The sequence below is a fragment of the Castor canadensis genome, chromosome 15 (assembly GCF_047511655.1).
Source record: "Castor canadensis chromosome 15, mCasCan1.hap1v2, whole genome shotgun sequence".
Taxonomy (NCBI): Eukaryota; Metazoa; Chordata; class Mammalia; order Rodentia; family Castoridae; genus Castor; species Castor canadensis.
The window spans coordinates 14040852-14055751 of NC_133400.1; the positions used below are offsets into that span (position 1 = coordinate 14040852).

The following is a 14900-nucleotide window of genomic DNA, read 5'->3' on the forward strand; positions in this document are numbered from 1 at the left end:
CTGGTGTGGACACTTTAAAAACAGTCTGGCAGTTCTTCAAAGGGTTAAACATAGTTGCTCTATAACCCAGCAATTCCACTCTTACACTTATAGCCAAGAGAACTGAAAACATCCATCCACACAAAAACTTCTACATGAAGGGTCACAGCATTATTTACAGTAGCTAAAAAGTAGAAACAACCCAAATATCAATCCACCAATGAATCAATGCATAAATAAAAGGTGGCATATCAGTATGATAAAATATTATTTGGGCATAAACAGAAACAAAGTACATGGAAAACATTGTCTTAAGTGAAAGAGACCAACCACAAGGAATCATCTGTTTTATGATTTCATTTATATGAAATGTCCAGAATTGGCAAACTGTTAAAGAGACAGAAAGTAGATCTGTAAGTTGCTCAGGGTTAGGGGGACATTAATAGGATGACAACTAAGGGGTGCAGGGCTTCTTGGTCGTAAAAGGCTCCAATGATGACTACGGTGATACTTGCACAAACCTGAGTTTCTAAGAGAATGTGCCCACACATCATGGCCTGTGTATACTGTCCTCCCCCAACTCCCAGCCTTCTGCAATGAGTCACACTAACAAACCCACAGAGTAAACAATAATTCCAACACATTAACTGTGCTTTTGCTCTGTCACCAACATCTAGGTAGCATATCTCTTGTCCTTAATAGCTCAAAGTCAGAAGGCAGGACACCAGCACACTATGTCCTCCTTCCTACAAGGGACCTTTATCAAGCGATGAGTCCCATGGAAACCTCTTCCACTAGGTTTGAAGAAAAAGCAAGAAACTCCCCTCTCCCACTTCCTATTTGGGATGGTGGTAGATTTTCACAGCATAAGAACAGCTGTTCAAAGAAATTCTCACAGGATATGGCAGCACATACCTGTAATTCTAGCACTCAGGAGTCTGAGGCAGGAAGATCACAAGTTTGAAGCCAGCCTGGGCTACATTAGCAAGATCCTGTCTCAAAACAAAACAACTCTCCCTCAAATTCTTTTTTTTTTTCTTTTATTATTCATATGTGCATACAAGGCTTGGTTCATTTCTCCCCCCGCCCCCACCCCCTTCCTTACCACCCACTCCACCCCCTCCCTCTCCCCCCCACCCCGCCCCCTCCCTCTCCCCCACACCCCCTCAATACCCAGCAGAAACTATTTTGCCCTTATTTCTAATTTTGCTGTAGCGAGAGTATAAGCAATAACAGGAAGGGATAAGGGTTTTTGCTGGTTGAGATAAGGATAGCTATACAGGGCATTGACTCACATTGATTTCCTGTGCATGGGTGTTACCTTCTAGGTTAATTCTTTTTGATCTCACCTTTTCTCTAGTACTTGTTCCCCTTTTCCTATTGGCCTCAGTTGCATTAAAGGTATCTGCTTTAGTTTCTCTGCGTTAAGGGCAACAAATGCTAGCTAGTTTTTTAGGTGTCTTACCTATCCTCACCCCTCCCTTGTGTGCTAAAGCTTTTATCATGTGCTCATAGTCCAATCCCATTGTTGTGTTTGCCCTTGATCTAATGTCCACATATGAGGGAGAACATACGATTTTTGGTCTTTTGGGCCAGGCTAACCTCACTCAGAATGATGTTCTCCAATTCCATCCATTTACCAGCGAATGATAACATTTTGTTCTTCTTCATGGCTGCATAGAATTCCATTGTGTATAGATACCGCATTTTCTTAATCCATTCGTCAGTGCTGGGGCATCTTGGCTGTTTCCATAACTTGGCTATTGTGAATAGTGCCGCAATAAACATGGGTATACAGGTGCCTCTGGAGTAACCTGTGTCACAGTCTTTTGGGTATATCCCCAAGAGTGGTATTGCTGGATCAAATGGTAGATCGATGTCCAGCTTTCTAAGTAGCCTCCAAATTTTTTTCTAGAGTGGTTGTACTAGTCTACATCCCCACCAACAGTGTAAGAGGGTTCCTTTTTCCCCGCATCCTCGCCAACACCTGTTGTTGGTGGTGTTGCTGATGATGGCTATTCTAACAGGGGTAAGGTGGAATCTTAGCGTGGTTTTAATTTGCATTTCCTTTATTGCTAGAGATGGTGAGCATTTTTTCATGTGTTTTTTGGCCATTTGAATTTCTTCTTTTGAGAAAGTTCTGTTTAGTTCACTTGCCCATTTCTTTATTGGTTCATTAGTTTTGGGAGAATTTAGTTTTTTAAGTTCCCTGTATATTCTGGTTATCAGTCCTTTGTCTGATGTATAGTTGGCAAATATTTTCTCCCACTCTGTGGATGTTCTCTTCAGTTTAGAGACCATTTCTTTTGATGAACAGAAGCTTTTTAGCTTTATGAGGTCCCATTTATCTATGCTATCTCTTAGTTGCTGTGCTGCTGGGGTTTCACTGAGAAAGTTCTTACCTATACCTACTAACTCCAGAGTATTTCCTACTCTTTCCTGTATCAACTTTAGAGTTTGGGGTGTGATATTAAGATCCTTGATCCATTTTGAGTTAATCTTGGTATAGGGTGATATACATGGATCTAGTTTCAGTTTTTTGCAGACTGCTAACCAGTTTTCCCAGCAGTTTTTGTTGAAGAGGCTGCTATTTCTCCATCATATATTTTTAGCTCCTTTGTCAAAGACAAGTTGGTTATAGTTGTGTGGCTTCATATCTGGGTCCTCTATTCTGTTCCACTGGTCTTCATGTCTGTTTTTGTGCCAGTACCATGCTGTTTTTCTTGTTATTGCTTTGTAATATAGTTTGAAGTCAGGTATTGTGATACCTCCAGCATTGTTCTTTTGACTGAGTATTGCCTTGGCTATTCGTGGCCTCTTGTGTTTCCATATAAATTTAACAGTAGATTTTTCAATCTCTTTAATGAATGTCATTGGAATTTTGATGGGAATTGCATTAAACATGTAGATTACTTTTGGGAGTATCGACATTTTTACTATGTTGATTCTACCAATCCATGAGCATGTCTCCCTCAAATTCTTAACAGCCCAGCTTTTATGAAGATGTACTCTTTTCTTATCTCTATTATTTACATATATATTTTATATATATATATACATACATATTTTATATATACTATATATATTTTTGGTAACAGTGGGATTTGGACTCAAGGCCTCACACTTGCTAGGCAGGCATTCTTACCACTTGCGCCACTCCACCAGCCTCAGATGTACTCTTTTCAAAGTCATACATCTTACTTTGATATGTCATAGCTACTGAATCTTGGCACATCAGTTGGAAAGTTACAAGTTATAACTTGTAAATCATTACATTTCTGGTGCCAACTAAAGACTGAATCAAGTGGCAGAAATACAAAATACTTTAAGCAAAAAAAAAAAAATTGAAAAAATTCCTTAAAATTAAATAATTTTCATAACATTCAATCATAATATTCATAACATGACCATTTTTCATTAATAAGTCAGTGCAATTGAATGAGTCTGTGCCAAAACAAAAGAGCTTATTGAAATGAAGAATAGTGTTCCAGAATAATCTTTCTTTAACATACTATGGACTGTTTCACACAGTATAGAGAACCACGTCAAAAACTGAGAAAGGTTTGTCAATCTACTAAAGTTAAGTTTCCTTTGTAATTATGTTAATTTTATATTACACATGGCAACACTACATTGTTATATATGTACATACAACTTTAGAATTTTTTTTTCATTTTTATTAGCATATATTCATTGTTCAGGGGGGTTCATTGTGCCAATTTGAAGTTTTAAATATTCATAATAAAATATTCCTTTCACCATTTTGCAGAGAGATTTTTTTTTAAATCACCACTAATGCGTTTTCCATTTAAGTTTTCTGAAGGAAGGTCAGTTTTACTGAGTTTAAACATACCAAAAATAAAATTCAGATTTTCAAATCCACTGATTTGACGTGAACTGTCAGATGAATTTTTATAAATGATTAAAATGTGCAGCCCTATGCCCCCCAAAATCTCCCTTGTCCCCTTTGCAGTCAATCCCCTCCCTGTAACCACTGATCTGTTTTCTATCACTATATTTTTGCCTGTTTCAGAATGTCATATGAAAGGAAACATACAGTAAGTGGACTTTTGGGTCTGGCTTCTTTCCCTTAAATAATGCTTTCCAGATTCATCCTTGTTCTTGTGGGGTTGGGGTTAAGGGGGTGGGTGGGTGTGCGTGCAGCTCATTCCCTTCCACTGCTTAGCAGTATTCCATTGTGCAGATCACATTTGTCTATCAAATCACTAGTTAATGAGCACTTGGGTTGTTTCTGGTTTGGGCTATTATAAATAAAGCTGCTATCCACCTTCACTTACAAGTCTCTGTAAGGACAAATGTTTATTTCTCTTGGGTAAACAACTAGGAGTAGAATTGTTGAGTCATCTGATAAGCACATGTTTAATTTTACAAGAAAAGAGCAAACTGTTTTCCAAGGTAACTTCGTTCCAATCAGTGACATATAAAAATGTTTCAATGCTCCATATCTTTGCCAAACTAGGTATTCATCAGTCTTAATTTTAGCCATTATAGTGGTATGCAGTATCTCACTGTGGCTTTTATTTTCATTTTTCTAACAACTAATGATGTTGAAGACTTTTTCATGTGTTTATCTGTTGTCTGTATATCTTCTTGTTAAAAGGTCTGCTCAAATCTTTTGTCCAATCTATACTGGGTTATTTTTCTTTTTATTACTTAGTTGCAAAAATTCTTTATACACTCTGGATACAAGTTCTTTGTTGTATGCAAAATTTCACAATAAGTTTTATATAGGGTTGGTGGAGTGGCTCAGATGATAGAGTGCTAGCCCAACAAAAAAGTTTCATATGATATTAATATAAAATATAACCACTCAATTTTTTCTTGCTTGCTATCTAACTAGTATATATTTTCCTATCATTTCATTTTCAACCTTCTCAGAGTAGGTTTTGAATATATCTCTTATAAACAACAAATAGTATTTTAAGTAACATAATCTGATAATCACAATTACTGTGATCACTGACATATTTGAATTTATTTATATCACTACAGTTTGTGAAAATTTACTATGCCAATTATTTTACTCCTTTCCCCAAGTTTCCCTATCTTCCTTCATAGTTTCAGTCTTTGGTATTCTTTTTTCCCCTTTTTTACTTTTAGCAATTACCTTTAAATTTTTTAATTGATATTTTGACAAATTTTCTAATAAAGTTTAAAATATTTTGGTGTTTCTATCCTCTCATCTCATGATTTTTGAGCACATTGCCACATCTTATACTCTTCTTTAGAGTAGTCTGACCTTAGAAGAAATATGAATGTTTAACCTTACAATCACTATTAAATTTTCTACCATATTTTATCAATGTGTATACTCATCATTATTTTCCTTTTCCCTTCCCTCCCCCTCCTCTCCCCTTCCCTTCTTTCTCTCCCTCTCTCTTTTTTTGGAGGGGAGGGGATCTAGATGTATATCTTTCAGTAGTTCTTTCAATGAGAACCTGTCAGCTTCATAGTCTTTATACATCTAAAAATGTTTCATTTTGCTTTGACTCTTTTAAGATAGTTTAGCTGGGTATAAAACACAAGTTGCCATTTAGTTATTTTCTTTCAACAATTACCTTTTTTTTTTTTATGATAAGGCAACTATTAAGTCTGTCATTCCTTTGTAGATAATCTTTTTCTCTTTGCTGCCCACACTGGCCTAAAACTCCTGGGCTCAAGAGATTCTCCTGCCACAGCTTCCCAAGCAGCTAGGACTACAGACCAGAACTACCACACCTGGCTTTCTCTGAAAACTTTCACATTTGCTCCTAACCTTTATGTTCTGCAATGTGTCTAAGAAGGAATCCAAAGAAACTAAAGCAGATACCTTAAAGCAACTGAGGCCAATAGGAAAAGGGGACCAGGAACTAGAGAAAAGGTTAGATTAAAAAGAATTAACCTAGAAGGTAACACCCATGCACAGGAAATCAATGTGAGTCAATGCCCTGTATAGCTATCCTTATCTCAACCAGCAAAACCCCTTGTTCCTTCCTATTATTGCTTATACTCTCTCTACAACAAAATTAGAGATAAGGGCAAAATAGTTTCTGCTGGGTATTGAGGGGGGGAGCGGGAGGGGGTGGAGTGGGTGGTAAGGGAGGGGGTGGGGGCAGGGGGGAGAAATAAACCAAGCCTTGTATGCACATATGAATAATAAAAGAAAAATGAAAAAAAAAAAAAAATAAGAAGGAATCCATATACTTTTAATCTAAGCATTCTTGTTTGTCTTCATTTCCAAAAATTTTTCAGTCATTATTTTTTCAGCTCTTATTTCTCTCTTACCTTTTGTTCTCTATTCTGGAACTCATATAGCCTGTATACGAGTCTCTTTTAAGGGCTCTTAATTCTTTTTTTAATCTGTGAAATTCCTGAGTACATTGGTTGATTATAGTGGCTTAAGAAAAGCAAAGTGGGAATGGGGGGAGTCAGGAGTCAGTCCAGGACTGGTACAGCAACTCTCTAACATCAGCAACTAATCAGGCTCCTCCTGCTTTCCAAACAGCCACACTTAGCTCATGGTAACCACATGACTCCTTGATCTCCAACAATGAGGGACTGTGTTCTACAAAGGGAGGTAGAATAGAACAAAGGGTCAAACCATTCATGTCTACTCCATTTTAAAGGGTTTTCCCACAAGTTTCACCTGGAAACTTCTGTTTATACTTACTAGCCATCCCTAGCTATAAGAAAGGGTGGAAGATAACAGTTTTTGATCTTGGGCCTCATGCTAGCCTAAACGAAATTCTGTTCCATTAGTAAGAGAAAGAAAGAATGGATAAGAATCAATTTACTTTAAGGCCACAGGTGGGCTCAAGAGGTAGAGTACCTGCCTAATAAGCACAAGGCATAGTTCAAATCCAAGTACCATGGCAGGCAGGGGAGGGAGGGAGAAAATGGCTTTACGCTATTAGTCAATTTTCACTGTATGATTTAGAATTGATTCACTTACTAAGTTTTAAATTTAATAACTATATTTGCATTTCTAATATTCTAATTAAATCTTTTATAGCTACATATTCTTATTCCAGAATTTCTTTTCCTTTTCCATTCTTCCATTCTGTCTCAGAAAACCCTAAACAAATTTATTTTCAATATACTCATTTATAGCCAGGAGATGGTGGCTCATGACTGTAATCCTAGCTACTCAGGAGGATCACAGTTTGAAGCCAGCCTAAGGCAAATAGTCCGAGAGACCCTATCTCAAAACAAAAACTTCACAAAAAAAATGGCTGGTGGAGTGGTTAGAGGTGTAGGCACCAGTATCACAAAAATAAATAAATAATAAATTTCCATCTCAAACTGAACTGGGCTTATCTTCTAATTTTTTTGTGGATCTCTTCCCTAACATATAATTTCCAAGTGGTTTTTTTTATTATTATTATTTGCAAGCTTTTTAGATGGGAGGTTCATTTTCTTTCTTGATCTTACTCTTTTCCCTGCTTCCTTTCTACCAATCCTCAATCTTATCTTCACTCACCTTTTCCCTCTCAAGCAATTTTACTTTCTTTACTCTGTCCTTCAGCCTGCAAGAACAGAACCATGTCGCATATTGGCAGTGGTAAGTTCCTGCCCCTTGGTTGACAATGGAGCTACATTCATTCATTAAGCCAATGGAGAGTTGCTTCAATTCCTGGTCACGGGCCATGTAACTGGACCCTCCTACATTTTTAGGACCCTATCAAGACACAAGGCTTGATTTCAGCCAGTGGTTAGTAGTTTTTGATTTTAGCTTTTTTAAACTATGAGCCTGGCCTAAATCTCCCATCATGAGCAGAGAATTTTTAGACCTGCATACTTAGAGCTGAACTCTTAAACTGAATACCTTCCAGACTCAAAGACCAGCAGGTTCACAGATTCAGACCTACTAACGACCTTATGTTTGTACTGTATATTTCCAGACCCAGATATTCTTTACACTTATTTATTTGCTTGTTTTTGTAGTACTGGGGTTTGAACTCAGGCCCTTACACTTGGTACACAAACACTTGAGATACATCTCCAGTCCTTTTTGAGTTAGGTTATTTTTCAGATGGAGGTTTTGCTTTTTGCCTGGGGCTGGCCTGAAAATATGATCCTATCTTGCCTCTCACTTAGCTGGGATAACAAGCATACATCATCATGACCTGCTTATTTTATTGAGATGGGGGGTCTCGCTAACTTTCTGCCTCGGCTGGCATCAAACTGCAGTGCTCTCAGTTTCCACCTCCCAAGTAGCTAGGATTACAGCCCAGAATGAATATTCAAAGCATGACTTCACAAGGCCATTTTGTTTGGAAGTTCTCTTAAAATCACATTAGTTATGCCATTCAAGATTCAAAACAAAAGAAATAAAATTATATATAGCTTTCTATAGGAATAAGTCATTCTGTTTTTCTAACAGGAAGTGAATTTCTTTTCTGGGAGGGCAAATCCTCTAAGATAGATGCAGAAATAGCACATCTCCCTGGCTGCTGCACTGAGGCATATGACTACCCAGACTCTAGATTTTAATCTAATGGGGAAAAAGAGGAAACTGAAAATAATCTATTTGGTAAGGTTTTGGCAGCTCCTTCTAGTTCCCAAGACAGCTTCTACTCTTGGTGTTACCAGCAACAGCATCCAGTGCCTATCAGTGGAAGCGAGGGTGAAAATCTTCATTGACGGTTCTGCTGCAGGAGTTGAGGAAATGGATGGCCTCTGAACCTTCCAGAGAGTCTGTGATACAATCATTAATGATGCTCATATTGGCTTCTTTGGAAAGATAGGGGGGAAAGCTATAAAAAGCATTTGTGATATTTTCTTCCTTTTTTAATTTTCTATGCCGAGGATCAAACTGGGCCTTTGCACATGCTAATCAAGTGCTCTACCACTGAGCTACATCCTTTGACTTAATTTTCTTAATAATCAAATGAGTAATTCATCTTTATGAGTCTTACCTTCCCCCCAACCAGAGGCAAAATGTGCATCTTTCCAGTTTGACAATCTTTCACTGAGGAAACAATAAGGCAGGTACCACAAAGAACAACTAGGCGTTCAGCCCACTTATGCAGCTGGGTCTTTCCCTTGCGTACGTTATAGATGCCAGACAGTAGGATTCGATCCAGATGATCCATCTGGCATGGTTTTTCTGAAAAAAAAAAAAAAAAAACAGTACTTCAGAATCCACCATTAAAATATTATAACATTGGAAGGGAAAATGCAAGCATTATCTGCCAGCATTCAGCAACTTTATTTATAGATATAGATGCAAGCAAGCAATATGGGTTTTACAAAATAAACTCTCGGTCCTAAAATAATACCCACCATTGCACTCACATAGTGGAAATACTTGTGAATTATAGTCTACAAATCAAGACTTTTACCTCAGATGTCATTGTTAACTCTTTAAATAGCCTTCTCTCATACAGACACTGCAGAGAAAGGCAGCACGGCACAGAGGTTAAGATCATGTACTTTGGAGTCAGGCACACTCGAGTTTGAATCCCAGCTCTACCACTTTGCTTCCTTGAACTACCCAATCTCACTGAGCTTTATTTTTCTCATTTATACAGTATGGATTTTACCAACCTATCTTGGTTTGGATTTTATTAATCTCCTGCCTTCAAGGTGTTCTTGTAAAAAACATAATATGAAGAACCAACATTTTAGGTACAAAAGCAGCATGGAATCAATGACAGCCACTATTGAGATTAGTCTATTTTAAAAGGAAGAAAGTAAGAACCGTAGGAGTTCTGTACACAATTCTCCCTCTCTGTCCCTCACAAGGAAAAACTTATGGTTGGTATTTCAATCAACATTTCTCATGGCGTGATGGCAGAAGCAGCACACATGCGCAAGTTTCTCTTTCTTCATGTATCCTTCCTCCCATCACAAGTCTTCATATGACTAAACACAGTGAACAAAGAGCACATTCAGACAGAAGAGATGGCAAAAGCACTACCAGAAACAGGTAAGTACCATTCACAGAAATAAGAGGAGCAGCAGGAGTGTGAGGTGGTATAAATGGTAAACACAGAGCTAGGAAAACCAGAGTGTTCTTTAAATAGCCCCACACACTGGTAGTGTAACCTTGGGCATCAGTCGGCTCACTTAACCAGGTGTTTCCTCATAGGTAATTTTAGGACTAGGGGCATGGCTCAAGTGGTAGAGTACCTGCCTGCCAGGTGTGCAGCTCTAAATTCAAGACCTAATACCACCAAGAAGTAAATAAATAAATAAAATCTTGTATGTCAACAGCAGACTTACTGGATGGCCATTTCTCCTTCTATTGCAAGCAATCCTTCCACCTATATTCTAAATTCCATCTTCGTCAGGGAGTTTGGTTCTCTCAGATCTACATTTTCTAAGTTCTAGTTCCACATTTCCAACTACCTACCAGACATCTCCAATTGCATGTTCACCACCACTTAAAATTAAACATGCCTAAATCAAGCCATCATCATCCCGGTAAACCAGCTCTTCCCACAACTCAAGTCTGTCATCTCCCAAAGTCACTCAGACTCAAAAATCACAGTCTACTTCAACTCTTGGGTTCTCTTCCTCAACTTACTTTTTCAATCAACTATTAACTCTTGCTGATTATTCCTTTGAAAAGTCTCTTATAGGAAGGATTGTTTCCCACTCCCTAATTCAGATCCCTTCTGAATTATCCATACTGGTACAGGATTCATCTTCCTCTGGCTTGCTTGGATCCCTTCACCTTCTGCTGCCACTTGGCAATGAAGGTTAAACTGACAGTACACTCACAGCTCCAATCTAGACTCAGACTGCAATGAAACATGCAATGAAATTCCTAACCCCCGACTTCTGTCCCTTTTCATTTCTGCTTACTAAAATGGTATATTTTTAAAGAAACAACTCAAATATTACTTTTTCCCAGAGTTCCCTGATTACTGAAGAGTTCCCTGATTTTCCAGAGAAGAACACGGATAAGAAACTGCCCTATCAGCTACCAAAGTATATCACATATATGTATATGTGTTTGGTATTGGTATAAGAAAAGACAAATAAATCAAGGAAACAAGATCAAGTCCAAAACTAGATCCTTGCCTACATAGGAACTTAATTTTAAAAAGGACTTATATCCCTTACCTTATGCTGTATTTTAAAAATATAAAAGTTCTGGAATAAAATTCATAGTATCTTTAGGATGGACATGGAATATAAAAGCATAGTAAGAAAAATTGTGCATAAAGTTTTAAACTTCTGCACAATAAAAAATAAGTCAAAACTAAAAGTTAGGGCTAATGAAGTGGGTCAAGTAGTAGAGCGCCTGCCTAGCAAAGTTTGAGGCCCTGAATTCATATCCTAATACTACCAAAACAAACAAACCCAAAAAACTAAAAGTTGCAGGCTAAAAAATTCAGCATCCAAAGGATGTATATTCAGAATACAAGCTCTTAAACCAATTTGAAAAAAGAAACAGAAATATATATAAAATATCAATGGGTAATGTAAAAGAGAAGAAATCTAAAGCTTCAATGAAAATATGAAATAATTCTCAACCATACTAAGTAATCAGGGAAACAAAAACAAACAGTTCATGCCTATAATCCCAGCTATTTGGGAAGCTGAGATCAGGAGGAGGGAGGCTCAAGGCCAGCCCGGGCAAACAGTTCACAAGGGCTCATCTTCAAGATAACCAAACAAAATGAACTGGTAAAGTGCCTGCTTTGCAAGTGCAAAGCCCTGAGTCCACCAAAAAAAAAAAGGAAAGAGAAAGATACATTCATCTTACAACATTAGAATAAAAACTTAAAAAGATGTGGGCAAAGGAGTACTGTGAAATACTGACTAAATACAGAAGGTTTTTTTGCAAGGGCTGAGAATGAGCTCATTCACAGAAGATGGAACATGTTTCACCTTGCATGCCTGAGGCCATGGGCTGGATCCTCAGCACTGCTGGGTGGAGGGGGGGAGGGCAGAAACTGTACTGCAGTAGTTAACTACTAATGTTTTTAAATGAAAACATCCTATGACTCAATAATTTCATGTTTAAAGATCAACTCTAAAGAAGCACAAAGTACACCAAGAGTCACTTTTTTTTTTAGAATGCTATTTATAACAGGAAAAAAGAAAAAAAACAACAACCCTGGAAACAATGTAAAGTCCATCACTAGACAAATAGTCAGACTATAAATATCATGAATAAAATTAATGATATTTAATATGATGAATCTTAAAGAAATACACAGATATTGTGGCTTTGCAAATACTGATAAAGATCTCTAAGACACACTATTGCTGGGTATAAAAGCATGAAAACCAATACCAATTGATATCATCTATGTACATAAAACCCATGTATTTCTACAAATATATACTACATAGAAATAAAAAGTTAGAAAATCCTGAAGAAATACACAACAAATTGATAGCAGTGGTTATCTATAAAGTAGTTAATGGACTTGGGAGGTAATCATAACAAATTAAAACACTACAGATAGTGATCTTATATTAGTAATTTACTTGTGTAATTAAACACAATGTTTTTTTTATTGTTTTATTATTCATATGTGCATGCAAGGCTTGGTTCATTTCGCCCCCATGCTCCCACCCCCTCCCTTACCCCCCACTCTGCCCCCTCCCTGTCCCCCCTACCCCCTTAATACCCAGCAGAAACTATTTTGCCCTTATTTCTAATTTTGTTGTAGAGAGAGTATAAGCAATAATAGGAAGGAACAAGGGGTTTTGCTGGTTGAGATAAGGATAGCTATACAGGGAGTTGACTCACATTAATTTCCTGTGCGTGGGTGTTACCTTCTAGGTTAATTCTTTTTGGTCTAACCTTTTCTCTAGTTCCTGGTCCCCTTTTCCTATTGGCCTCAGCTGCTTTTAAGGTATCTGCTTTAGCTTCTCTGCGTTAAGGGCAACAAATGGTAGCTAATTTTTTAGGTATCTTACCTATCTTCACCCCTCCCTTGTGTGCTCTCACTTTTATCATGTGCTCAGAGTCCAATCCCCTTGTTGAAACACAATGTTTTAAAAGGGAAAATGTATAAATAGCAATTACAAATATGAAATTGCACATAAAATTAGACTAGGAAAATACAGAATCATAAAAGTAATTGTATGGCCAGGCACTCACACCTGTAATCTAGCTACTCAAAAGGCAGAGATCATGAGAACTGAGTTTTGGGGCCAGCCCAAGCAAATAGTTGCAAGATCCTAACTTGAAAACAACCAACACAAAAAAGGGCTGGTGACTGACTCAAGTGGTAGAGTGCCTGCCTAGCAGGCATGAGCCCTGAATTCAAATCTCAGTACCACCCAAAAAAATTAAAAGTATATTAGTGTAACAGGATGTTTTTCCATGATACTACTTCTACATTTTAACAAAGAAGTTTAAATTAAAAACAAGAGATTGTACATTCTGCAATTTGGGGCAAAGATTAATTTAACAATGAAACCTGATATTGGCATAAGTTTTGGAAAATGAGTACTCTTAAATTCTATTAAAGAAAGTGCTTACTGATATCATCTAACATTAGGAAAGTTTAGTCAAAATTTAAAATGTATGTAAGTAATCACTCAAAAATTCTACTTAAAAGAATAATGTCCTCCTCTTTCAACCTTAAAGGGTAGATGTTCCCTGATGTGCATAATAACCATTTCTTTACTGTCTTTATATTTTTACCAATTATGCAAACATTCTATATAAATTATAGTAGACTAGGTTACCATAACAAACAGGATATAATGACTCGAATACAACAGACATTTAATTCTATACAGGTGGGCATTCTGAGTAGCCAGGAGTCAACACTATCATTCAGAAACTCAGATTGATAGTGGCTCTGCCTCTTTCAACACTTGACTTTAAATACTGTTCACTGTCATTCCTAGTCCCTGGGAAAGGAAAAGAGCACTGGGCACAGAAAACAGGTGAAGAAGTGGCACTCATCAATTCCACCCAAACCATGAAGAAAATATTATTCTCTGTACACACCTAACTCTAACAGACTAGGAGATGAGGTGAAGCTGGGCAGTCATATGCCAACTCCAACTCTATTATTAAGGAAAAAGGAAAAGAACAGATTTGGATAGACAGACAGTAGTACTGCTATATATCTCTAAACAATATGGCTGAGATTTACCTGTTTTTAAACTTTAAATGAATGGAAACATACTATATTATTCTTTTATGTCTGGTTTGTATTTATCCTCTTTGTACAAAATGTTCTTTTTTGCAGGGAGGAGGGGGGTAATGGGGTTTGAACTCAGGACCTACACCTTTAGCCACTCCACCAGGCTTATTTTTGTGGTGGGTTTTTTCGAGATAGGGTCTCACGGCTCTATTTGCCCAGGCTGGCTTTGAACTTCGATCTTCCTGATCTCTGCTTCCTGAGTAGCTAGGATTACAGGTATGAATCACTGGCACACAACTTTACAAAACTATTTTAAACAATGTGTGCAGAGAATGTGGTACAGAAAGAAATGCCCAGTTAGAGTTATGCCATCTGAACTATGACTTCCAAAGCAAATCAGACTCTCCAGACTCCACTTCCTTTTACACACAAGTAAGAATAAGAAGGTATTGATTAATGCACTTCCTTAATCTGAGATTGATCATGCTATCCACTCAACTTTAGTGAAAAAAAAATGTTATTTCCATGGTAGGTATGTATGCATTTGCAATGCTGGAGATTGAACCTAGGGTTTCACACATGTGAGGCAAGTGCTCTACCACTGAGCTATACCTAGTCCTTTTCCATGACTTTTATCCCATGAATTTGCACTCAGTCATTCCACTCACTTTTCTAGGGCACTCCCTCTCCAGCCCAACTGGTAATTAGCAATTGTAAAAAGGCTGCCCTGGGATACAGAACATAACAACATTAACTGGTTTGAACTTAGACCCTCATGACCTTGGCCTCATCAACATTGAATTCTAACTAAGCTGACTCACCAAAGATTCTACACATGACATATTTAAAGCT

At 37.4% G+C, this 14900-nt stretch overlaps 1 protein-coding gene across 2 annotated transcripts in view; it reads right to left on the reverse strand.

The window, feature by feature from the left end:
- Phlpp2 (PH domain and leucine rich repeat protein phosphatase 2) overlaps positions 1-14900 on the reverse strand; it is a 68710-nt gene that overhangs the window by 31122 nt on the left and 22688 nt on the right. For both annotated transcript variants that reach the window (XM_020176125.2, XM_074055717.1), the window contains exon 4: positions 8898-9088. In XM_020176125.2, coding sequence (XP_020031714.1) covers positions 8898-9088 — 191 coding nt within the window. The remainder of the gene's footprint in view (positions 1-8897; positions 9089-14900) is intronic.